Source organism: Giraffa tippelskirchi, chromosome 12 (genome assembly GCF_054371585.1).
Source record: "Giraffa tippelskirchi isolate mGirTip1 chromosome 12, T2T-mGirTip1v1.2.pri, whole genome shotgun sequence".
Lineage (NCBI taxonomy): Eukaryota > Metazoa > Chordata > Mammalia > Artiodactyla > Giraffidae > Giraffa > Giraffa tippelskirchi.
The window spans coordinates 115,477,657-115,503,772 of NC_137286.1; the positions used below are offsets into that span (position 1 = coordinate 115,477,657).

Here is a 26,116-nt window from a genome sequence, read left to right on the forward strand (position 1 = left end):
ACAAGGCTTGCTGACCGCCACTCTAGGGGTTAAGTTCACTCATGGCTCTTTTCTTCTGACTGAAACAAGTTCTGCTGCACTGGATGGATGTTTCCCTCAGTCCCAGGAAATGGGAACAGTCATTTTATCAATATATTGACCAGAGATACATTAATACATCTTTTGTTACCTGGAATGTTTCAATATTCACTTACATAACAAACGGCTGGCCACAGGCGTTCATTTGTGCAGAAATCCCTGGGTCAGTAATGCACTTACAATCACTGAGGGCCTCTACATGTGGGAATTGCTCCCACTTCCTACACCTGCTGGTGTGCGCGCTAGTCTTCTCAGTGCCCTGCAAGCTCCTTCAAGGCAGAGACTGTTTGCTTGACTGGTGACAAGCCTGGTACGCTGTCAGTACTTTGGAAATTGAATGAGCAAAGTAAAATGTTTTAGGGTATCTCTATCCCAAAATATTTTTGAAAATACCGACTTTTATCATTAATAATCTATGTGGTTGACAAAGCAGTTGTCACTGGCACACCAAACAGCAACACTTCAGTCAACACCTCATACAACCTCTCATTCCCTACAAAATCTGATACATATATATGCAATTTAAAAGCCATTGATTACTCCCTTTTTATAAGTAACAAGCTGTGACATTTAAAGTGCCATCTCTAAGCTTTCTTTGAACCCTAATGTGTTATTTTCAGGGAGACAATCTGAGCTGAAGGTCAAGGATAATCACACTTATCTGGTATTTAAAAAAATAACTGTTTTCCCCGTCAGATCAAAATATTCTACTTCACCTTACTTCAAATTCCCAAGCAGTCACATCTGTTTAGGGACCACTAGTAAAATGCAGGTTTTTAATCGTAAAGGAACACAGTGTAAGTTATGGCCATGTGTGTGCAAGTTGCTCAGTCATGGGACCCCTGCCCCTCCACCCCCCGCCCCACTGACTGTAGCCCACCAGGTTCCTCTGTCCATGGGATTTTCCAGGCAAGAATACTGGCACGAGTTACCATTTCCTCCTTCAGGGGATCTTCCCAAGCCGGGGACTGAACCCACGTCTCTTGAGTCTCCTGCACTGGCAGGCAGATTCTTTACTACTATGCCACCTGGGACACCCTAATATAAGGTAAATTAAAGATGGCAGAGGAAATTAAATGCTGAATTCCCTGACAGCTCTTGACTTCATTGTCTTAAAATCTAAAAATTGCCTTCCCATACAGTGACAGCTTTCAAGACTTAGATTGTTCCTTGCTTCTAAAAATGTTATATTTTCTCCATAGGAAAATTAGTTTTTTTTCTGTCAACAGTAGATAATTAAATTATGCAAGACTCATCTCCTCTTCAGTGAGCAGGTGAGTGCTCCCTTTCAGTGATCTTCAGAGATCCCTCAGTTGCTGTCCTGTCACTATGTAAGTGATGGTTATTCAATTGAGTTCTTCTGCATAAATAGTTCTTTAATCCTGAAAGGAAGCATTATGATGGGACAGACACAGTCAACGGTTCAATAAAAATGCAAATTTTAAAAATTATTAAAATGTACTTAGAAGTAACAAACTATCACACACTTCTTAGGTTTACAAGTGTTCTCTCAAGATTCTTTTTGTTTTAGAGGAAACTAATCCTTGAAGTTTTTTTTGGTTGTTGACTAGCTATTTTTGAAGCTTCTTCTTCTTTCTCTCTGGTTCATAAATGTCCATGTTTGAAGTATCAGCAGAAACGCTTATTCCTGGTATCTAAAGTAATGCAAAATGGGAAAAACAGGTGAGTAAAAGCGTAACATAAGGAAGAAACCTCAATCTAATCTTCCTCTTCTTCACTGACACTTTGAGGTTCAAAAAGATGGAGGGATGGTGGGGGGAAGAGGAAACAGTAGATTTTCCACACAATGTACGTATGTATGTATATCACTCGCAAATGAATAGTGGTTCAGAATGTAACAGGCAGACATGATCTCAACAGACAGAAGCCTGTGATTTGGAAAGGGTGTGTTTAGCCATAACACATTCAGTTTCTGCTACTGAGATCCACTGTCAGCATTAGAGGCCTCAGGTGTGTTGGGGACAGAACCAAGGTTAAGATCCAATGTCTTAGGGTGAATCACACTTTAAACTGCTTTTCAAAAGTGCAGATTTCAGAACTGGTAAAAATGAAGAACTAGACAGATCTCAGGATTCCATTTGTGGAACCAAGGACCTCAGAAGCAACCCAGATGCCTGGGTTCCTGCGGCCTAGGGAAATCAGTGAGAAAATTGGATTTCCTCTGTAGGTACCTATCCTGCACACTACTTTGAAGATTCTATAACTAAACAGAAATAACTCAGGACTGTATCACTCTCTTTCACAAAATCTGTACTGTTTATTCCACCACAACATGAACAGTGTAAGTCTGGTCTTACCTGTGGTTCTACCAGGGACATTCGGATTTTCTGATGCTGAAGATTGGATGAGTCTAACATGATTTTCACTTTAACTTTATCAAATACATGAAATACTGTATCTTCTATTTTAAGTGACGGTATCTAAACAAAACACATTTTACTATTTTAATTGCTTTCTTCCACTTGAAGCTTGGTTCTAATTCTTTACAATTTATCTTCCAAATTAATTTAAAAGTTTAAAAATAACTTCAATATTTAATAAGCACCCAGGTGTTCAACATAACCAAAACCACTAATCTAACACCCTCACATACAAATGACCTATTTATGTGCAAACTTCTCCCTTTCACTCTGTGGTCCCAATATATTAATCATTAGTTGCAGGATTCTCAACCCTTTAATTAGCAAATTGTTGGTCTTGTACAGGAGCACACAGGTAACTGGGCAGAATTCATTTTGTACTTCTACTAAGGTCAGGGAAGTAGGGAGTGTGTCAGGTAAAACACACTGGGAACTGGATGAAAAAATTCCCTTCTTGGAGCTATAAACAACCATTTATTCCTTTACTTTAATCCATTTGTCCACTAGGAACAAAGCATAATTCAAGTTTTCCTTAGAAGGGAAAACTTTATAGAGTAGAAAGAAATTAATAACTTGTATATGAGAACATATACTGAGGTGAGAAATTGTGAGTAAAATGTTAAGCTTAGTAGGCATAAAATTCTGTACAAAAATAATTTTACCAGTTAGAGGTACCACTTGCAACCTACTGAAGACAAAGTGTTCCCCCTCCCACCAAAAAAAAAAAAAAACCCAAAATAAAACCATCAGAAATACTGTACCTCATCATCATATATAAGCCGTGGCTTTGGTTTATCCTTTTCTTCAAAAAACACTGTACCTTCTAAACCATACTTTGGAATTAACACCACAATAGCATTCTTTCTTACAAATAGAATATAAGCTTCTTCACTTACTATTCCTTTGCTTTTGAAAAATAACTGTAAAAGAGCAGACAATCTTATTAAGGATTACCTTAAAGTATTTTGAGTTAACAACAAAAAAAACCTTCTGCAATTAAATTAGAAGTGAACAAAACTTCATTCGTAGTAACATTAGTGACAGAAGGCAAATACCTGGGTATGAAAAGCCACGGATGCACGCTGAGCATACTGAGCCATTTTGTGCCGGAAATTGAGATTTTTACATAAATCTGCAAGCTTGTGTTTGTCGGTCAACTCTGGATAAGTACAGTCAGCTCCAACAGCCACGGCCAACAATCGATGAACAATGATGTCTGCATATCTAGACACATGAAGGAAAAAAATTAGAACTGTGCCATGTTAGCATTTAAATATCCTTCTACAATTCAAAATCAACTATTTTCTCTCTCTCATTTGTTAAGGAGAAAAAGTACCTTCGGATGGGTGAAGTAAAATGTGTGTATATTGGGGATGCTAAGCCATAGTGATGAAAATCATTGTCCATTCCAGAGCAGAAGTACACAGCTTGCATCATACATCGAGTTGCTAATATTCTTAACAGAGTGTTTAGATAAGGGAAAATAGGTGAATCCGCCCGGTCCAATGAATCAGCTAAAGCCTTGGCTGTATCAGTTTTAATTTCCAAATTCTGTGAATATAGAACAGAGAAAAGTGTCAGTCACTCAGTCATGTCCAAGTCTTTGGAACCCCATGGACTATAGCCCGCCAGGCTCCTCTGTCCATGGAATTCTCCAGCAAGAATACTGGAGTGGGTAGTCATTCCCTTCTCCACAGGATCTTTCTGACCCAGGGATCAAACCTGGTCTCCTGCATTGCAGGCAGATTCTTTACCATATGAGCCACCAGAGAAGCCCAAAGAATAGGGAAAAAGGATCAAATTAAACATTTTAAAATCATTACCAGTCATGTCTTCAAAATATAACTGATCGGGCTGAAAAAGTATGGTGTCTTTTGACCAGGTAATAGTGTTTATGCCTTTTATCCTTACCTAGGAGAACTGAAAATAAATTTGGTAAAAGTCATAGTAGTTTCATGAAATATAAAAACTTAAATTTTTCTGAATTCATTTGAAGGTACTGAAGTACCAACATTCTCAAGAAGTTTAAGGTGGAAAGAATAGTGGGAGCAGTAGTGCTACCTCTCAAAGTCCAACTATACTTGCCTAATCTTTGTTGGGGTGGAAAAACATCAAAGCAGATTTGGTTCCTTTTCCACATGTTTGAATTTTCCCTACAGATCCTTTGCCTCCATTCAATGTAGACGTTAAGGCCAGAGGTATTGGTGACTACAGCTCAACATGATGATACAGCAGTTAACTGCCTATTCTACTTTGCAAGATGAGGCAAAAATACATAAACCTTCCTTCCTCTACCCAGGTCACAGAAAGAAACAGGACAACAAGAGAAAATTCTCCAGTTTACAGAGTAAGCCTTGGAGGAGAGGAGAAGCTGATACTGTTCTGATGGCTATAATAGGAGCTGGCCCACCATAAAGGTCTGAAAAATCAGAAACCAGCATCCTCCTGTTAGAACAATGCTCTGAGATCCAATATCCTTTCTTCCCTCTCTTCTGGACAGCAAAGATGTGGCCTGAGCAAGTGATCCAAAGAAAACCAATGTAAGCCATAGTCACCCCAAAAGCAGGGGTGCTCAGTCACTTCAGTTGTGTCTCACTCTCTGCGACCCCATGGACCGTGGCCCGCCAGGCTCCTCAGTCCATGGGATTCTCCAGGCAAGAATACTGGAGTGGATTGCCAGTTCCTTCTCCAAAAGCAGGGGTAATCATGCCTAAATAAAAGTCTACTAACCAGAGGCAGGGGGTATAAGGAGCTGAGGAAATGGGTTCTCCTTTCTATGTTTTTCCTTTTTTTCCATGTTTGCAAAAATGGACTTCTTTCTTAGGGATGTGAAATAAAGAGGACTGAAGTGAGTTGAAGATAAAGAGGAAAAAGAACAACTAAGTCCTAAAAGGTCAGCAGTTCAGAGGAGACATGAAGTAACACAAGCATGAAGAAAATGTGTAAAAGCACAGAGATATTTAATATGTTCAGGATATTATAAATAATGTAGTTTGGAACATCTGGCTTTAGTATAAGGGCAAATGATTTCAATGTGTGAAGAGATGACCATATCCAAGTAGATAATATCTTTAATGAAAACAATTACTGGCACATTTTTGCATCAGGAAACAACAAAACTTTTATGGAAATGTGACTACAGATTATTCAGTGCAAACACTACATCACAACACGAATACAGATGATGTTTCTAGCTATGGAACCATACCTTGGATTTAGCTGCCTTAACAAGAATTTCGTAGTTTGATGGAGGAGGAGCAGGATGTTTTCGAAGCAGAGCATGCTCAGAAAATTCTTCATGAATTTTTTTTGCAACAGAGATATTGGCAAGTAACATAAATTCTTCCACCATGGAATTTGTTTCTCTGCCAATTGAAAAGTCATTAAATAAGGAAAAAGAATGAGACTTCTACATACTATTCACAAGTTACCTTTTCTGTGAATGACACAATGAAAATTCCTATGCATGTGTGTATACCCATGTGTATTTTTAAGAACTAAACATCCCTTTCATTTCTCAGTTACTATGCTAACAATCTCTTACAATTCACCTACTGCATGAGTAAATCTTATGCTAAAGGATATTTTACAAGCAGCATTAAAAAACAGAAGCTTTAGTAACTCTAGTAACATGTAAAATCTAAAATCATAAGCATTTTCACCTCTTTACACTGAGTCCAAAGAGATTTTTATTTAATTCTATATCTACAGAAATACAGTTCTCTTAAGAATTAAAAATTATTTAGGTGATATCAATATCGGCTTAAAAAAAATGGAAACTTTCACCAACAAATACTCCAAATGAAAAGATATTTAAAATAGTTATTTTGGGTGCTTATTATGTCCCAGGCATTGTGCTATAAGTGCTATTTACTTTGTGGTATGTGTCCTTGTATATACATACACATACATATATGTATATACATATGAATATAGATATTAGTCCTGTTTTGTAGATAAGAAAACTCTCTTGCTCAAGGTCAGAATTATTAAACAGGATCTGGGCCCATTATGACTTGACCTCAAAACTCTTAACCAATTTGATACTGTTTTTCAACAAACATAGTAAATGATTTGTGTATACAAAATATTAGTAAATGATCTGTATGTTTTCTTTTAATAATTTTATTTGTTTGGCTGCACTGGGTCTTCATTGCTGTGAGCAGGTTTTCTCTAGCTGCAATGAGCGGGGTTACTTTGCTGCAGTGCGCAAGCTTCTCATTGTGGTGTCTCCTCTTATTGCAGAGTATGGACTCCAGGGTGAGCAGGCTGCAGCAGCTGTGGCCTGCAGGCTCTAAAGCACAGGCTCAGCAGTTGTGGCCCACGGGCTTAGTTGCTCCAAGGCATGCGGAATCTTCTTCCCGGACCAGGGATCAAACCCGTGCCCCTGGAACTGGCAGGCAGATTCTTAACCACTAGATCACCAGGTAAGTCCCTGTGTTCTGTTTAATACTGCTTTCTCCCAAGTTACTGAACATGCATTATTAATCTGTTACTCTTTCCTTAACAACATAACTTCTTGACAAGATTCCTGAAGTATATTAATTTTTTTTTTTTTTTAACATTAGGAAGACCTCCAAACATGTCTTTAAAACTATGGGGACAATCTCTTAGGAATGTGGTTTTTATTCTTGGTAAGAAGAAATGGGTGATGTTCTACTTTGGTAAAACAAGATTCAAGATTTCCCTCAAAAGAGACCTTGGTAGTGGGTGTACTGTTCCTACTAACATTAGACTTATTTGGATAGTTCACCCAAAGGTATTTTTAAATTGTAGCTCTAATGCTGTAAAGCACACACTGGTCCTAACTAACAAACTTGAGTATAATCCCATTTTTAATCCTTGGTCATCTGCTAGAAAAATGTAAACGCATGCTTAGTTTCAGAATCACCTTATATAACAGGTATGGAAAGAGGCCTAACTCTGACTTAATCAAAATCAGCCTTGCCTCAGGGATGGAACCCAGGTCTCCTACATTACAGGCAGATTCTTTACCGTTTGAGCCACCAGGGAAGCCCCTGCCTCCTAAACCTTAACCCCAATCAATAAAACAATAACAAGGCTTACCTTCTGACTATTCACAACACCCTATGAGTGTGTACCACTACCAATTCTGTTTTACTTATAAATAAATCGAGGTGTAAAGAGGTCAAATAATTTGTCTGGAGTCATTGGCAGAAATGGGATCCAAATTGAGGCAGTGTGACTTCAAATTCCAGGGTATTGGCCTAGGTCTGTCCTATCAAAGTATATTCTCTATTAAATACTTAAGAAATTAATGAGGGCAATCCTCTTTTACTTACCATAACTATTACTAGTCAAGTTCTAATACACCACACATTAAGACAAATCAGGCTGGCTAGTTTTCTAACACAAATAAGGTAGTTGAGCTTTATATGAGACTAGAAAGTAAAATCATATTTTTTTTTTCTACAGAAATCATAACTCCACTAAAATAGATATTTGGGGGTACAAATATGTTTTATTAATATATACACTAGATATTATATTAAAATAAAAATCTTACCAACTACCTATCAAAAAAATTGCATACCTGAGTTCCTTGGTCTGCAGATCTATAGGATCATGAGTTTCACTGTCCATGTGGAATCGAACTTCTGGAGAAGAAAGAGTCAAAGCCCTAAATAAAATAAGGAGGTGAATCAGTTATGTGAGCAGTAACAGATATAATTCTGGAAGTGACTCTTTTAAAACAGAAATGATTAAAGCAAGTGTGTGAGTTTCTCTTTTGAAAGCTTTATGACCACATGGCTAACTTTTATGTTCTATTGTATTTTGACAGATAGCCTAATAGTTTACAGTTCTAAAACCATTTTAAAAGGCAGGACAACAGCAATGCAATGACATGAGTCCTTGTGTTTCTCAGGATAAAGAATGTCTTGTGTACCCAAAAAGAAAGGGTTTGATCAGTTTCCTAAGTAAAGAACACAATCAGTTGTATTTATTTACTACAGGAAACAATGTATTAGGGTGAGGGATGGTGGAAAGAGGCAAAAGGGAAGCTGCCCTGGGCAAATGAGTAACACCAGAAGATCCTCAGTTCAAAAGTATCTTCCACATACACTCAACCAGCCAACCAGGAGACTGATAAACCACAACTCACGTTACAGATACTGATGCCTATTAGTATCTGAGTACTACATGTCATATAATACACCAGGCACAGCTCATTTAAAGATTTGGCAAGTTCTCCTTTGAAAAGTAAATTCCCACAAGGCAAACATAATGTGGTTCTACACACCATGAACCTATCTGCATCCGGTCAGCTCTAAATCAACCAAAAACTAAGAATTTTATTGAGGCTGGGTAACTTCAGACAATCACAAAGAAGGGGAAAAGATGAGTTGGGGCAAGTGGGATTCCAGGTCCTTTTTTCCCTGACTCTTCACCTTTACTGCAAGAACTATGGAAGGAATACCAGAGAGGGAATCTGACAAATATGCCTTTCCATGACAAATAACTTGAGAAATACAACAAGGTTCTACACTACAATTAATGTGTTAATTAATACAGCCTGACCTAAAGAGCAAGGTATACTAATCATATTTTGATCATTATTTCTTCACAGAACATTTAAAACATAACTCTTATCCTTTAAGATAGACATATGATAGATATAATTTAAGATAAAACATATCCTTTAAGAAGGTGAAAGATAACCATTTTTTTTTTAACTGATTGATTTCTCTATTCACCCTAAGACTGAGAAGAATCAATGATACATTTTACCAGTAGATGAGTATCTACTTTCAAAACTAGAAGTACAGAGTGTTTTTCAAATTAAATAAGTATCTTTTCTGTCCTAATCACAACCTACATTATAGATACAAATCTATATCTCTTACTTTAAAACTGCCAAAATAAACAGTTTCAATTGGTTTTATTCACTTTGCTTTTACAACAAACCTTCTTCTGATACTTGGCATACTGTAAACCAACAAATGAACACAATGAAAAATGTGTTGTTTTGCATTACAAAAGAAATCTAATTATAGTCGTCTTATTTACATCTTAATGACGAATTTGGGCAATAAAGTTTTCATTGGGTTTGCAGCCAAATTATCCTTTCAATTTCTTTTCAAATCAGTTTCAAGTTTAGTATTTAGGATCATTAATAAAATTCCCAGAAAACTGAAATATGAGTAGAGTTAGGTAGGGGTGGCTCAGCATAAATACCTAGAACACCACTGTCCAACGGAACGTCCTGCAGGGATGAAAATGGTCTCAATCCACCCTGTCCAATATGGTAGCCACTAGTCTAAGTGGCTCCTGAGCACTTGGAATATGGCTAGTGTGACTCAGAAACTGAATTTTTAATCTTCTTTAATTTTAGCTTTACTTTAAATAGGCACATCTTATGAAAACAGCAGAGATCTAGAGCTTGCACTACCCAACAAAACCACTTTCAGTAACTACTTGTGACTCCACTTTGGATGGGCATGGGCATCCAGAGACCAACATATGAAAGGCTCAAGTACTTGCTTTACTCTGACACTTGACGAGTTTTTCAAGAATCAAATTTCTGACTACTTCAACAGATTTGGGGACATGGATATTCCTTAAAATTTCTTTGCAGTCAGGCAAATGCCATGATATAATAGCCAAAAGATGTGAATCTGCCACTAGCAATCAGATCTTTGGGAAGACTGCTTCTATGTAACCCCTAATCATTTAAAAACTGAAGGTGTTGGATTAAACATGCTCTAAAAATCTCTTCCAACTCTAAGTGCAAGAAGGACTTCATTTGTGTTTATTAAAACATCTGAAAATCAATGTTCAGTCCTGAAATTCATTTCTAATTAAAATCAGGAGCAAGCCATAGAAAAGTCTCAAGAAGATCTTCCCTTCCTACAATTTCTTCAAGATCTTTAACTCAGACATATCAAGGTCTTCAACATAACAGAACTCCTGAACAAACAACAGTCCAGAATCAAGTTGCTAATATTTAAAAAGGTAGCTAGAAGATATAGAATGTATCTACTTAAGAGTCCCTACACTCAGCCTATTAAATAATTCATCATTGTCCATGATAACCACTTTATAAAGAGTTCACAAGTTATCGTAACAGGAGGATAGGTGAATTAAAATAAATCTTAATATTTTTGAAATGTACCCTTTTTCAATTCTTCTTTTTTTCAAAATTTTAGCTAGTTTATTTAGTCCACGGAGACTAGTAGTAATATTATCGTTCATGGCTGCTGAATCAATTCTCATCTGAGCTTCAGCATATGTAAGGGAAGCCTAAAAAAAGAAACCATATATTAATACAAATGCTTATAGAATCTGGTTTACTTTTGAAAGTTTATGTTTCCACTATAAAATATCCATGATTTCAGAAAACCTAAAATCAGTAACAAAAGAGATTCCTAGCTATAATATTTATATTCCACACCAGTGATTTCTGGTTCATTAACTCTTATCTGATGCATTACACAACATAAGCAAACTTACATTAAAACAAAATAAAATGGTAGAACTGTAGTTTAAACTCTCATTTCTTTCATTGTTCTGTTAATGCATAAATACTTAGGAAAAGTTAAAATAAGATAAAAGGAAGGTTAGATTATTCTTTGATAACAACTGTAAAGTGAAATCCTTTCCAGATGACAAGTACTTCCTTACATATAGCAAATAATAAAACTCTAAGAATCCAGACATCATGTTTTGTAGGAGATCTACTGAATACCCCAAATTAAGTATTTAATCTAAGAACTGGAAAATCATAGTAAAAAGATTAATTTCCAGTTACAATCCAAATAAATAAACAGCTTTCCACTCTGCTCCTACATTTCCCTCCCCATGGAAAAATGCCATTTTTTAGCCTTTTTTTTTAAAATAGTTTTATGAGTAAAAATCAGGATTAGTACAAAAGAATTAGGTGATGCAGACTGGGCCAGATTCTTCGGAGAACCAACTTATCTACTAGGAGCTAAGAGTTCCTTGTCTAAAAATGTTTTATGTTACATGTTTACTAAGCTTTTTTCATATAAAACTTTGCTACACAGACCAAGTTTGAGAGAATTATAAACTCACCTTATTTAAAAATACAAATCTATGAAAATCTAAATCATTTACACATGACTCCTTGTCAGTTTCACACTAAGCTTTATTTCCAACCACTAGCTAGTCAGAAAAGAATGATGTTAAAGGGAGAGAAAAAGCAGGTAAACTTAGAAAATAGATCACTGGAAAAAGAGGGTTTGGCAAACATCAGAGGAAGATTCAGAGCAAAATGAGAATATAAGGAAATCGGATGAAACGCACAAAAGAAGGAAAAGGAGTAAGAAATGTAATCTGGCTCCATTCTGTTTGAACATCAATTTCAGGCTAGTTCTACTAGAATTCAACTGTGGCTTATATCATTTCAGTGAAAAAATGTGAGGAGCAAGAAGACGGTTTACACACCATCTTTTAAAATACTAACCAGTTATAAATTGGGACAACTTCAAATACTGGAGTTCCTACATTAGGGCTAAAACAATCTACATGGTTACCTAAGTACACAGGCTTTTTAAGTTTCTGAAGAGAGAAAAACTGCCACATAAACTCATTTCTAGATAACATCAAAAATTAAGCAGATAACTGAAAACAACAAGATTTTGTGGCAACACTGGGGAAAAACTTATTAATAAGCCTAACTTTTTCAAAACAATCTAGAACATTGTTAAAAGTAAAAATGATGTGCAACATGAAATATTAAACATGAAACCAACCTTAGAATTAATGACACTTTTGGTAAACCTTGTTTTTAAGATTTCAGCATTGTGATTCATTTCCCAAATACATGAAAATGCCAACCTATGGAGAAAAGTAAGACAGTATTTGTTAAAGGGAATCAGTTACAGTAGTAAATAGTATGGTTTTATGAAAAAGCGTGCATAAATACCTGTCAACATTAGATCTCAGGGAACATAAGTTAGAGCTAAGCAACTCTGGAACCATGTCAATCCTCTGAAACAGATAAAATAAGAGCAGCAGATTACTGACCCATATCCATACATTTATTTGAGGTTCTATTCTCAAATAACACTGATGTTCTAAGAGGGGGCGGAAGCCCTCTGAAATAGAATTGAGACGATGTGAATTAAAAAAAAGTTTATTTCGAGAGAAGTACACACAATTTTTACAAGAGGGAAGCAATGGGCTTCCCTGATAGCTCAGTTGGTAAAGAATCCGCCTGCAATGCAGGAGACCCTAGTTCGATTCCTGGGTCGGGATGATCCGCTGGAGAAACCATAGGCTACCCACTGCAGTATTCTTGGGCTTCCCTGGTGGCTCAGCTGGTAAAGAACCCTCCTGCAATACAGGAGACCTGGATTCAATCCCTGGGTTGGGAAGATCCCCTGGAGAAGGGAAAGGCTACCCACTCCAGTATTCTGGCCTAGATAATTCCATGGACTGTATAGTCCATGGGGTTACAAAGAGTTGGACACAACTGAGCAACTTAAAAAAAAAATAAAGCAATGAAAGAAAACTAGATTTCATGTCAGTGGTAAGTTCTCTACACTACCCACCTAGCTGTGCCCTGAAAGTTTGAAATCTCTGCTCTGTACAAAATGTTTGTACTAGATAACAGACACAAGCCCTAATAACTCTACATTGGGACCTTCTTCCTCCAATGCTTCACACAAACTGCATGGTGTTTTCAACATTCTTAAAAAAGAGAAACAGTGAATTCTTATGGAAAAAAAGTACACAGAACTCTGACAGTTAATTAAGCTTGACTTTCTCTTCTACTCTCACAATTTTTCTCTGTAAGTTTACAGGAGCACACTTAATGAAGAAGAAATAGTAATTGTGACAGAACAGACTCGTGACTTAACTATATATAAAGAAACAGAAAATATGTTAATTACTCAAAGACAAGTTAACACTTCACAACAATTTATATCAACTACATCTACTTGTTATTTGGCTAAGTAACAAAAAACACTGCAATATTTTCACTGATTTAAGGTCGCCTTATTCTATGTATGTTGTTTAGCTAATTCGTATACTATTCCAGGCTGTTTTGGAATCCAAAAGTGTCCATGATTATGACAAACTACACAATTAACAAAGTAGTTACTCATATTTCACTAAATACTAAGGCTCTCCTTTCCTCAGGAAACACCTCAGATGACTTTATTAAGAATAAAACAGATGATAGAAAGATGTATCAAAATTCCACTTTAACACATTTACCTTTTCACAAAGATATACAGTTGTTCCCCTTCTAGCTGACTCTTGATCCAAAGCATTTCCTGGCCTAATAAAATGGCTAACATCAGCAATATGAACACCAACCTTAAAAAGATAAAAAGGATGTCAACACGCTTAACTGGGTAAATGTACTAAAGGAATTCTAATGAGAAGAAATTCAGTTAAAAGGAAAAAAAGACATCAGTCACAGTTACCATTTCAGCTTTTTCATGCCCATGAGTCTCTGCAGCTACAACAGACTCTACTTGACATGAATAATTCACAAATTCTACAGTGGGTCAAAAGAAAATTAATTCAAGACCAGAACTATTTTTGAATAGAATGTCATCATAATTACAAATACCTCCAAATTTCCATTTTCAAGTTCTCTACAATGGAGAGCATCATCTATATCAGTACATCCTGGGGGGTCCACACTACAGACACACAGATGTCTCAGGTCTTCTCGGTTTTTCATGTCCTAAAAAATGCCATATTATTGAAAAATAAGAAACAATTTTGGTGGTACAGATGTAACACAGCTCTATAAAATCAACAGTAATTATAATCAGTGATAACAACACTTCATGATTCATAATTTGTGAATCCCTCGCTTTTGGAAAATGTGATATCAGCCAGTGTCTGTCCCCTAGAAAAGTCTGTCTTTTACTAAAGTAAATGATTTTCATGATAACCTAAGCATTCTGTAGCAAACTAAATGCAAGGGAGGAGGGGAATAAGGTTTCTACATAGTTTTTAAAAGACACATACAGAAATCAAAAAAAACTAGTAGCTCAGATACAGTAATTCATAAAGTCACTAAGAATTCTTTTCAACATACCTTCTCAGTGATGCTCCAGGGCATCTTGGGTAGGAAGCTAAGAACAGCCTGTGAAAAAGCCTGATGGGGAACATCATGCTCAAGTAACAAAACTTCTGTTTCAGTCTCTTTGTCTCCAACTTCACCTAAATTTTTCACGAAGTGTCCCTAAAACCAAAAAGTATTGTAAGAAAGGTGTATTTTACAGCTTTCTGTTTATTAACTTATATTTTATTATCACACTAAATGGTTGAACATATTCCATTACCACTTTAGTATTTCTAAATTTTCTCCACAATTCTTAAAAAATGACCACTAGGTAAATTAAAGCTAAAAATGACAAGAATTCTCAAGTGATTTATGGTGGAGACTTTCTGAGAGTTCAGTTCTCACATAACAAGATCTCTGTTTAGTTCCTATTATCTCTCAAGTTTAAAAGTTGCTTCAAATATCCTAGCTTCAAAATTTGTTTATTAGAATCTACATAGGTCTCAAATACTAATTTTGTAGTCACTGTCACCAAACATTACTTGTTAGGAAGTCTGAGTAAAATTAACCAAATGATTTACATTGTAATTTCCTAGGATTAATTTTCAGATTGGATGTACTACTTAATACTCCTAAATTTCACCATGTATTTTATATAAAGACAGATTCTATTTTCAGTAAAAGAAGCAATTTTATTCCTAAAGTTTTAGTTAAATATTCTGACATAAAATTATTAATTCAAGCTTACATTTGGATATCTGGAATTTCTCGGCCAACCATCAACAGCAACAATAATTCTCCGTCCTTCTAATGTAGAGGCCTGTCTGGTTTCTATCCGAATTCTAGGGATTCTCTTATCAGCAGGAGTAAAGAGATGTCTTCTTGACTAGACAACATTAGGAAAAAAGAATTTACACACGAAAGGCTGGGGATGGGGGCAAGGAGAAGGCTCTAAATTCTATTCAATGTACATCATTTACCATTACACAGCAACATGCTCTATACTCACCTCCTTAATATCAGACTTGGAAAGCATGCCACAATATGGTCTCCAGTTCCTTTTTATTATCCCAACAACTCTACCTGTAGGCTTTAACAGTTTTTCATTTACAGCAGTCTTAAGCTGAGATATAAAAATAAAAGTAAAAACCTTCAGTTATCTGTCCTGTAAGGGTAATGAGACAATTTCCCTTCAAAATTAGAATATAGATACTAATACTTTTTCAGGCAGAAAATTATGACATAAAACTATGGATTTTCATGCTTCAAGATTCTAGGCAAGAGCATGCCAAACAAAACCACAAAAGTAGTTCCACAATAAAGCACTACCAAAAAAAAAAATCAAAAAGAGAAAACTGAATAAATATGTGAGAACCCAACTCTTCAGTTTTAATGTGAGGATTTACTGACACATACAGACGCACATGCTCATGCACAGGTCTGGTAATTAATAGGATTTTAGTAGTAGTTTCCAGTAATTAGCAGAGTGGTACTTATTAGTTCATTTTTAAAAAAGAGGTGTATCTTTAAATGCTTGTCTTATTCAAAATATAAACCCAAATAAATAATAGTGCTTACTAGAAATAGCAAAAGAACCTTATGGTATTTCACCTCTAATACTCTCCTATAGCCTGGACCTTGTAAAGATGATGTTATAGTAAGACTCCAAAGTAGTAATTATAATTCATATATAGAGAAGAACTACTAATGTTCTGTGAATTCCAACTGCCTGTATCATTCTTATAATTCTAAAATGGAAAAATACCTATCAGGTAGACTTTAGGTCATAAAAAACAATGGAAAGCATTTTCTTCACAATAAATATGGTAACAGAGAAGGAATTATTAAACAGACCTATTTTTAAGGGCCTTGAGGTACATCTATTATGCTGAGGGGATTTTAAACATTGCATAAAAGCATTTTGGAAAATTTTAAATCTGTACAAGAAAAAAAAGAAAATTTTATTTACTTAAACCTAATTCAGCTAGATAATATACCTGAATGTCAGAGTTCAAGTTTCATACTCAAGTTAAGTCTTTTTGTATTTTGTATTTCAACCTGTTTATTTGAGCAAAGTAAGACATTAATTTAAAAGAAGACTAACTTAGAGAAAAAGAAATCAACTATGTATATGACATACATTAAACCTATAGAACTAGAATTTTATTCCATAAATCTTAAAGCAATGAAACTTGTTTAGTTTTATCCAAAGCTAATACATTAACAAATTATTCAAAGCTACACAGACAAAAAATAAAACCTGCTTGGTTTCATACAATGCGTTCTCTCTCCTCTTCTTTCTCTATATCATCTTCATTTTGACCTTCATCTTGTAAAACCACAGAAGATGGTGCTACCCACTGATTCTTGGGAAGAAGCTCCACAGCCACAATATCTTCATGAATAGCTCGGTTTAAATTTTTAAGTCCTTGTAAGAGTATCTGTGTGAATAGCAAAGAACACATGCCAGATATTTTCAAAGGCAGTATAATAATGGGAAGGTTGCTCTAAAGAAGTTGAGATATATTCTGATGTCTCTGTTTCAATTTCCCTTCATTTATATTTTTTCTTCCTTCATAGAGTCCCTTTCCTCTGCCCTCTAAATTTCTCAGTATCAAATAGAAAAGACAATGTCGGAAAATACGGGTTGTGTTCATGTGCTCCACATACCTCTTACATTAATACCAAAATTTTTAATCTCTCTAAAACTTCATGGCAAATAGATGGGGAAACAGTGGCTGACTTTATTTTTTGGGCTCCAAAATCACTTCAGATGGTGATTGCAGCCATGCAGTTAAAAGACGCTTACTCCTTGGAAGCAAAGTTATGACCAGCCTAGGCAGCATATTAAAAACCAGAGACATTATTTTGTCAACAAAGGTCCATCTAGTCAAGGCTATGGTTTTTCCAGTAGTCATGTATGGATGTGAGAGTTGGACTATAAAGAAAGCTGAGTGCAAAAGAATTGATGCTTTAGAACTGTGGTGTTGAAGACTCTTGAGAGTCCCTTGGACAGCAAGGAGATCCAACCAGTCCATCCTAAAGGAGATCAGTCCTGGGTGTTCATTGGAAGGACTGATGTTGAAGCTGAAATGCCAATACTTTGGCCACCTGATGCAAAGAGCTGACTCATTTGAAAAGACCCTGATGCTGGGAAAGATTGAGGGCAGGAGAAGGGGACGACAGAGGATGAGATGGGTGGATGGCATCACCAACTCAATGGACATAAGTTTGCGTAAACTCCGGGAGTTGGTGATGGACAGGGAGGCCTGGCGTGCTGCGGTTCATAGGGTCGCAAAGAGTTGGACACAACTGAGCAAGTGAACTGAACTGAAATCTCAGGGTCCTGACCGGTAAAACAAAAGAGTGCCTACTTTTATAGGCAGAGTTGAAAATTAAGTGAAATGCAGCATTCAAAGCACTAAGACAAGTACTTGGCAAATAGTGAGCACCCCAAAATGACTGCTGTTTGCTTTAAAGTGTGGGAAGCCCTCTGGAGCAATTATACATTAGGTAAATAGTATTTCCCATAATAGATCATAATCTAGAAAATAGATGGAGAAGGCAATGGCAACCCACTCCACTGTTCTTGCCTGGAGAATCTCAGGGACGGCGGAGCCAGGTGGGCTGCCGTCTACGGGGTCACATAGAGTCGGACACGATTGAAGCAACTTACCAGCAGCAGCAGCAGAAAATAGAGACACCATAGTGGGGTTTGTTTTTGATTGATTATATTTGTACTCTCTTAAAAGGGGTTAATAGAAAATTCTTTTCCTCAATAAGCAGTTTTCTGAAAAAGTGATTTAATTCTATCATCTATGACCTCTCACATAACTTACTTCAAGCTCACAAACTAGGAGGATAAAGCAAATTTAAATTCTTGTACAAAAATCTGAAACATTTATGAAAGAAGAAAATGAACAGAAAATATTTTAGTGTGAAACGAATTTATGTACACACTTGCCTCTTTATTGTCTTCGTCATCGCTATGGACCCATACTGTAGCTTCTAAGTAATTTTCCCTGCTGGCTCGAAATGTCCCTTGAAGGTATGTGCCAGATTTTATGCCCTGTTGTAGCTTACTTAACGGAAGATGCTCTGAAAATATTGTTTTTCCACTTTCTATTTCATTCTGTGAAATAAGCAAACCAAGAGATATAGTCAGTATGTGAGTCTTTGGTATGCTCCATATACAACTATTATCTCTATCAGGTACTATTTAAAACAACCATCCACGTTACAATATATACAACTCTTATGAATTTTAAAGAACAGCACAGTAAGAAAAAAAATGCTTTTTATTCTTAAGGCAACATACACAAACATTTCCATTTCATTACAGTTTGGTTATCAGCCACCAAAGAAACTCTGTGTACCCCTCTAACCCCATCCAGGCCTCCCTGAATGAAGGTGTGTAGCTATGTGATCAAGTGAGTGGGCAGGAGTATATAAGGGGTAATAGGAAACCTCAAATGTATAAGAAGACTGTGGTTCCTGAAAGCCCAAGAAAAGCTATTTTTACTTAGATTATTTTAAACAGCTAAGGCAGTTAGACAGAGGTAGGCTGGGACCTGCTGTAGATCCACCGCAATACCTTCCAGGATCCTCTCAAGACCTCCAACATCCAACAACCTACTGCTTGGCTCCTTTAGACTTCTACACTTCCTAAATTTCCCATCTTCTAAGGAGATCACTTTATACCTTCTTTTTTTGCTTAACTCTCCAAGTTCCTTGTCTTCCTTCCTCACTCTCAGATAACGGACCTCCACCTCCAAAATGAGAACCGGAAGTGATCAATCAAGACTCACTTCATCTCTCCATGCTGAATCTGCTCAGCTATGAGCATCTATCCACCACTTCTTCTCCTCTACTCAAGAACTTTGTTCTTCTCTCTCTGGAATCAAATTCCCCCCTGTACTATAACACCCTCACCATCATATAAACATGATCTATTAAAAATAAATATGGACCTATTAAACCTACCATGAACATGACCTTTTAAACAGATTAATGATATGGCCTATTAAAATAATTAACTGATTAACTAATTGTACCCTCACAGCCCCATCTATCACCAAATCCTAAAATCAACAAAATATTTACATCAACAAAATACACACAACATCTGACTTCTCACTACCTTAACTTCTGCTACCATGATCCAATTTTCTGTCTTGTCTCCCACGGATACTAAAATATCCACCTAAGTGGAGGCCTCTGCTTCTAACCTATTCTCCTTAGAACAGGGAAATAGGTATATTATTCTGCTCAATAGCTGTCCAGTGCTCACAGACTAAAATCCAATTTTTTTCCATGACTTACTACATCCTTATATGATCTGGTCCCTGCCTACATTTCTGACTTCATTCCTAACATTTTTCTCCCTTACTCACATCATCCCATCTACACTTTAAGGGGTTTCTCGATCTCGCCAACTTACTCTAACCTCAGAGCCTTTTAACTTGCTATTCCTTCCACATGAAATGCTCTTCCCCTAGTCATTAACTCCTTTAACATACAACACAGCTAAAATGTCTCTGTCTCAAAGCAATTTGCTTTAACATCCTTCCCATCTCAACTTAGATACAATTTTATGAGGAAGCCTTGACATTTCAAATCTGGGTTAGATGCCTTGGCTAAGTATGGTTAGCTCTCCTATCATGCTTGTTCTGAAAACACAAATGTGTTCCAATGCAATTGGTAAATTAGAAAACTACCAGGTGAGAGCAGAAAACTGCATCCAGCTGAACCAAGCTGAATCCACAAAACATCACACACACAAATACATGCCTCAGACACCTACTGGTTACTTCGGATCACCATGTTTTATTAGCCACACCATCTTCGTCTGGTGTAACAACTTTCTGTTCAAATCGAGATAACCCCTTTCCACTGTGTCACGAAGTTTCTGCGCGTGTCCCTAATCACATTTTCCCTTAAGCTCTGTGAAAGGGAAAGTGAAAATGAAGTTGCTCAGTCGTGTCCGACTCTTTGCGATCCCATGGACTGTAGCTCACCAGGCTCTCTGTCCATGGGATTTTCCAGGCAAGAGTACTGGGGTGGGTTGCCATTGCCTTCTCCAGGGGATCTTCCCAACCCAGGGATCGAACCTGGGTCTCCCGCATTATAGGCAGACGCTTTACCATCTGAGCCACCAGGGAAGCCCAAGCTCTGTAGTTTTCATTATATAAAATTTTACATGGCACAGAGACTTTGGGGAACACACACATGTACTATAATAGAACTGACTGCAGTTTCACTACATCCTACATTTACTCTACTCTATCAAAGTACATGGTCAAACACTGGGAATTACCAATGTTGGATTACTTCCTGTTTCTTCATTTAGACCAGTGCTATCCAAATCAACTCTGTGATAAAGGAAGTGTTCTTGTGACCTCCAATATGGTAGTCACTAGGCACAGGGACTCTTGGACACTTCAAAGGTGAACAGCACAACTGGGAAACTGAATCGTAAACTGAATTAAATTTAAACAGCTGCATGCAACTAGTGCATATATATTAGACAGGATAATCCCATTACCTGTGTTCTAAAAATAAAGTCCAGCTTGTATTTTTTCACTTCTATTTAGCTTTGTGAAGTAGCTGGTTGAAAACAGGCAGAGAAAAAAACGCTGTAAACACTGGACGCACATATAATATACTATTATATAAAACCTAATAGTATCTACCATTCACATTTACCATAACTATGTGCCAGGCACTGAGATAAGAATTTTATTAACGCTACTGTTAACACTACTGAGCAAACTCCGGGAGATAGTGAAGGACAGAGGAGCCTAAGGTGCTGTAGTCCATGGAGTGGCAAAGAGTTGGACACGACTTAGCGACTGAACATTATCATCATCCGACCCTAACAATGCTATGACATCGTTATTGCCAAATACAGTTCACCTTCAAGAAAACAAGGGCTCACAAAGTTAAGGATTCCCTCTCACATCCACTACTGCAGTGACCCTGTAGTCATGCCTCTGCCTCTAATCTTGCTGAGCTACAATGTATCATCTTATAAATGGAGATTAGAGTGGTTTTCCAAATAAGTAACATTTCTGATTGTTCTCCATTCCTCCTCACCACACTCTCATCAACCTTTAATGTTTTCAGCCTAAGAGTGTAAGGTAGGGAGCCCAGAATCCTATGTGCTAACTTCTCTTAGTAGCAGCCCTTTAGGGAGACCTTTATGTGATAGTTTAAAAATTACTAACAGAATAAATTGCTGAGTCCTCACTATCTGGCCCTTCCCTTCCTGTTCTACTTCTCATGAGCCCTCCCGCCTCCTATGGAATTAACACTACAGCTAGATGCTCTCTCTCCAGTGCCCACCACTTGTTTGTTTGTCAAATACCTACTCCTTATCACAAGCCAGCCATGACTTCCTTCACTGATTAATCGCACAAATAGTGCCACCTTGTGCCAGGCCCTACTTGGGTTGCTGAGGATGTATCAGTGAACAGTGGTAGTGTAGAAATCAAGACTTTAGGGATGGCATTTTGATCAGAAGCCTATTGCAGCCACTCGTGTTGTTTATCACCCAACTCCTATTTCAATTCCAGCTTGCCCACTGATATTCCAATTTCTAAATCTGGTAATTATAAGCTTAACATCCCAAAGTGGCTATGTTAATCTTTCACTTCTCAAAAACAGAATAAAGCAAATTCAAACATACCCCTTCTTCAGACAAACAAGCAAGACGATCTATGAGTTCGGGGTTAGCAGTTAGGCTTTTTATATATTCTTCACCTGAAAAATAAGTTTTTTGTTCTTGATAAATTTAAATGTGTTTTTTTTCCCCCTTAGATTCAGAAGAACATGAATCTTATTTGTGACAGTTACACATGTCAGTTTTTTAGCGGGGAGGGACCTCTCTGTTGAGGTGGTCAAGCCCAAGAGGCAGTGGATCAAGTGTGTCTATGAACTTTTATTGCTAAGCCCATTCCAAATGTTGACAGGGAAATTAACAGCCACTGGTGACACAACTCGCTTAGCTTAGCAATGTTGAAAAATCAAAAAAAACACACAAAAATATCACATTAAGCTATACAGGACCATGAAAATACCAAATAGTCAAATAAACATCTGACCATGGGCCTGATGGTAATTTTTGCATGCGTTTGCAAACATGAACTAACAGTCTGGTTACATGGAGACTTACAAGTGAACGCTGGTATCCCTTCTTCTATGGCTTTCTCTTTGTTTTTCCTGTCATTGGTTATGAAGATAACTTGGAGCTGATTCTCTATTGACATTTTCTTCAAATGTTCATTGTACCATTTTGCAGCTACTCGGATGGCTCTATCATTCCTGTCATTCGAATTTTCTCCCTGTAATTGTTCTACATAAGTTTCTCTAAGTGTAATGAAAAGGGGAAAAGAGAAAGATAAGAAATGGAAATCAACAGAATCAAGCACACGTAAAAAGTCTTTGGACATAAATGCTTAATGATCACTGAACTTAAAACTCAATAGTACATCTTTTCTCCTGAATGTATTCACATTTATACCTCACAGAAGAAACAAATAAGATCCCTCTAGTGATGTTTTTAAGACAACAATTTGCTTGGAAAGAAGAAAATCATATTATTAATGGAATAATAAAAAGGCTAAAATAAATTCATCTCACCAAAAGAAAAACTCAAGAGCAGAATTTGTACTATAGGTTGGGACATTAAAAAAAGTAACAGTTAGTTGAAAAAAAAAACTATACTAATATTTTACAGGGCTGATAATGAGATTTCATTCAAACTGTAGATTAACAGAAATTCCTAAAAGCTACCAATTATATGATAGATAACTTGTGATCATACGATTAATGTAGTTATTAAATACATGATGCCTGTAAATTATCCATGATAAACTCACAATACATGACAAGGGCCATGAAGAGAATGAAAGACAAGACCCAGATATGACTGCATATTCCTTCTAAGTCTACCAACTCTGAGCTATCAAATGTCAATATCCTTATTTCTTTAAATTTGTTCATCAAAGCCAAATTTAAGTACAATTACAAAATTCAGCACAATACTTCTACCTACTTCTTAAAGGTTAGAGATTCAATTTTAGAGTTTTATACTTAATATAAATAAACCTGCTTTAATATAAATTAAACACACCTGTTAATGCTTTTAGAATTATCAAAGACACAGTCATAAAGTTCTGAATTGGTTTTAGCATGCCTGAGTGTCCTAGTTCTTCCTGTCAACCCCAGTACTGCTAAGCTCTGTTCACTGCACTTAAGCCAACAAAAGGGTTAACTCTGGATTAAAAATCTGGTGGTCATGCTCCACAGAAACTAGGTCTCTGAGTGCTGAAAAACAGTGAAGTTCCTGTTTTTGGATTTTAAGGAGGAGATAGAAACAAGAAGTCTACAAGTACTTAACTGATGCTCTTTATATATATAATATTTAAGTGTGGGATATAAGAGTAAGAAAGAGAAATTTGAGATACTAAGTATTTTTAAAGTTGTATGTGCCCATGGGATTTTATTATCAGATCCACTGTCTAACCCAGCAGTTCTCAATATCTGGGGTGATAGTGCCCCTGATGTCCTCCCCTGTGGGGGACACTGCACAACACCTGAAGACATTCTGGGTTGTTACAGCTCAGGGGACTGGTGGGGGGCTGGGGGTTTGCTACTGGCATCTAGTGAGTATAGGCCAGGAATGCTGCTAATCACCCTACTGTGCCTCACATAGCCTTTCCATAACAAAGAATTACCCAGTCCAATATGTCAATAATGGCAACACTGAGAAATCCTGATTAATAAAAGTAAACTAGGATTCACTATAAATTATTTATGTAATACAAGAAATCCATGCTCAGTCTGTCAGTCGTGTCTGACTCTTTGCAACCCCATGGACTAGCCTGCCAGGTTCCTCTGTCCATGGGATTTTTCAGGCAAAATACTGGAGCAGGTTGTCATTTCCTCCTCCAAAGGGTCTTCCCAACCCACGGATGGAAGTCACATCTCCTGCACTGGCAGGCGGATTTTTGACCACTGAGCCACCCAGGAAGCCCAATGTAATAAACAGACAATACCATATTTTCTAAGATCACACATTAAGTTGAAACAAAGATCTTGAATCTGAAACGAATTGTATTTCTTAACCTTACTGTCTTCAATGTGATCAGTTATAAGGTATTAATGTAACTTTTAACAGCCCATTAAGAATATACCTGCTTTATATTTTTAAAGCTCTCCTTCACAAACTCCTACATTTAATTAACTTATGTTGGTTATTCATATAATATGGTATATCAGAAACCTAGGCAAATCTCATCTTCCAAAATCCTATTGCTCAACTCATGCTAAAACCAATTCAACATGAAAACATTTTGGAAATTAAAGGACCTACCACATTCTAGGAACCAGGAGACTTTGGTTCTGGGTTTGACCCAATCAATCCCTATGCGACCTTAGCAACGTCTGTAAACTGTGTAAGAATCAAACATTACTCCCAGAAGTATGAAACTTAACAGTGTATCTTCCAACAACGTCACAGATGACAGCCAGGAACTCTCATCCCCCCAGTTTAGCTAATTCTAGTTTCCTGATAACTGAGGTAATATCCCCCCTACCTATGGTGTTCATTAGTAAATGTGTAGAAATGCTTCTCCTGGTTATTAGTCATATCTCGGATTCGTTTGTATACCGGAGCACTCCTATTTCTCACTTCTTGGAGAACTGTTTGTAGCACGATGACATTCCTGATGGCAGGGTCCTCAAAGACATCAATCTTTTAAGTAAATAAATAAAGAGTTATTTTTTCCCGTGTTCATTCATAAATTGCTTCTGTTGAACCTGAAACTGTCGGGTTTTTTTTTTTTTTTAATACTACCTGTACATTCAACTAAGGAGCTATTTTGCAACAGAAAACCCTTAAGGTCGATTAAAGAAGAACACGTGTAAACAAACTAATTACAAAACTTTGTAGAATTAATCATTAATAAAGAAATACGTTGGCCCACATGGTTTTCGTTCGTAGGCACTTACAAGCTGCCTGGGGGTCGCAGGCAGGAGGCCACAGAAGCCCAGGTCCCCGGCCTCCAGACATTAAAATCTAAGGCAGAAGAGACAGCAGGAGTTAGAAAGTTGACGTATCTAAAATTCTTATAACTCCAAGAACTCAAAAAAGTAAAGATTAAAAAAAACAACAGCAGTTCAAGAAAAAAGAACCTCGGCCTGGGGGCAGGAGGCATGGGTCCCGGTGGGGTTGCCTCTCCCCGAGTACGTAATGCTGCCCAAGACGCTGCTCCTAGGGTCTCAGTCTCCCTGTCTCCCTTTCTCCTGGTGGGACAGCGGTGCCCGCGGCTCCGCCCGCCTACCGGCGCACCTGGTGAAGCAGCACGTTGGTGTCCGGCAGCAAGTAGTGTGGCTGCGGGCAGAGGCTGCTGGCCCGGTCCAGGGGTTGCAGCTCGAGGACAGGCCCCTCGTGCGCTGCGCCGCACGCCGCGCACCCCGACGCACCGCAGCCTATGTCATCCCGCAGGTAGTGCTCGCGCACAATCTTCATCACGCCACCCGCCCGCGTCTTTTTCAAGAAAGTCTTGGACTTGAGCATCTCGCCTCCCTGCTCGGAATTCCGACCCGCTATGGTGCTCTTCCGGCGGAAAGTGTCAAGCTCGGA

The 26,116-nt window shown here is 37.3% G+C and overlaps 1 protein-coding gene and 1 non-coding gene across 8 annotated transcripts; both read right to left on the reverse strand.

Annotated features, from left to right (window-relative positions):
* Positions 1-1,439: 1,439 nt before the first annotated feature.
* On the reverse strand, positions 1,440-26,083 carry DIS3 (DIS3 exosome endoribonuclease and 3'-5' exoribonuclease). 7 transcript variants are annotated; one of them, XM_081550917.1, is made up of 22 exons: positions 25,823-26,083; positions 25,483-25,549; positions 25,068-25,225; positions 22,643-22,836; positions 22,157-22,230; positions 18,434-18,601; positions 16,746-16,910; positions 15,479-15,592; positions 15,218-15,355; positions 14,503-14,649; positions 14,026-14,142; positions 13,665-13,766; positions 12,367-12,431; positions 12,194-12,278; positions 10,594-10,721; positions 8,014-8,100; positions 5,668-5,824; positions 3,796-4,010; positions 3,515-3,683; positions 3,221-3,379; positions 2,397-2,519; positions 1,440-1,733 (listed from the first exon to the last, which is right to left on the reverse strand). In XM_081550917.1, exons 3-22 carry the CDS (start codon positions 25,118-25,120, stop codon positions 1,650-1,652), a joined length of 2,544 nt encoding a protein of 847 aa, XP_081407043.1. In that variant the 5' UTR covers positions 25,121-25,225; positions 25,483-25,549; positions 25,823-26,083; the 3' UTR covers positions 1,440-1,649. The 7 variants fall into 7 exon arrangements, with proteins under 7 accessions (XP_081407043.1, XP_081407044.1, XP_081407039.1 ...); XM_081550918.1 differs by having other exon boundaries at positions 25,666-25,892; XM_081550913.1 differs by lacking the exon at positions 25,483-25,549.
* TRNAY-AUA (transfer RNA tyrosine (anticodon AUA)) lies at positions 20,559-20,630 on the reverse strand. The gene has a single exon. It is a non-coding gene; the product is annotated as a tRNA-Tyr (tRNA).
* Positions 26,084-26,116: the final 33 nt, after the last annotated feature.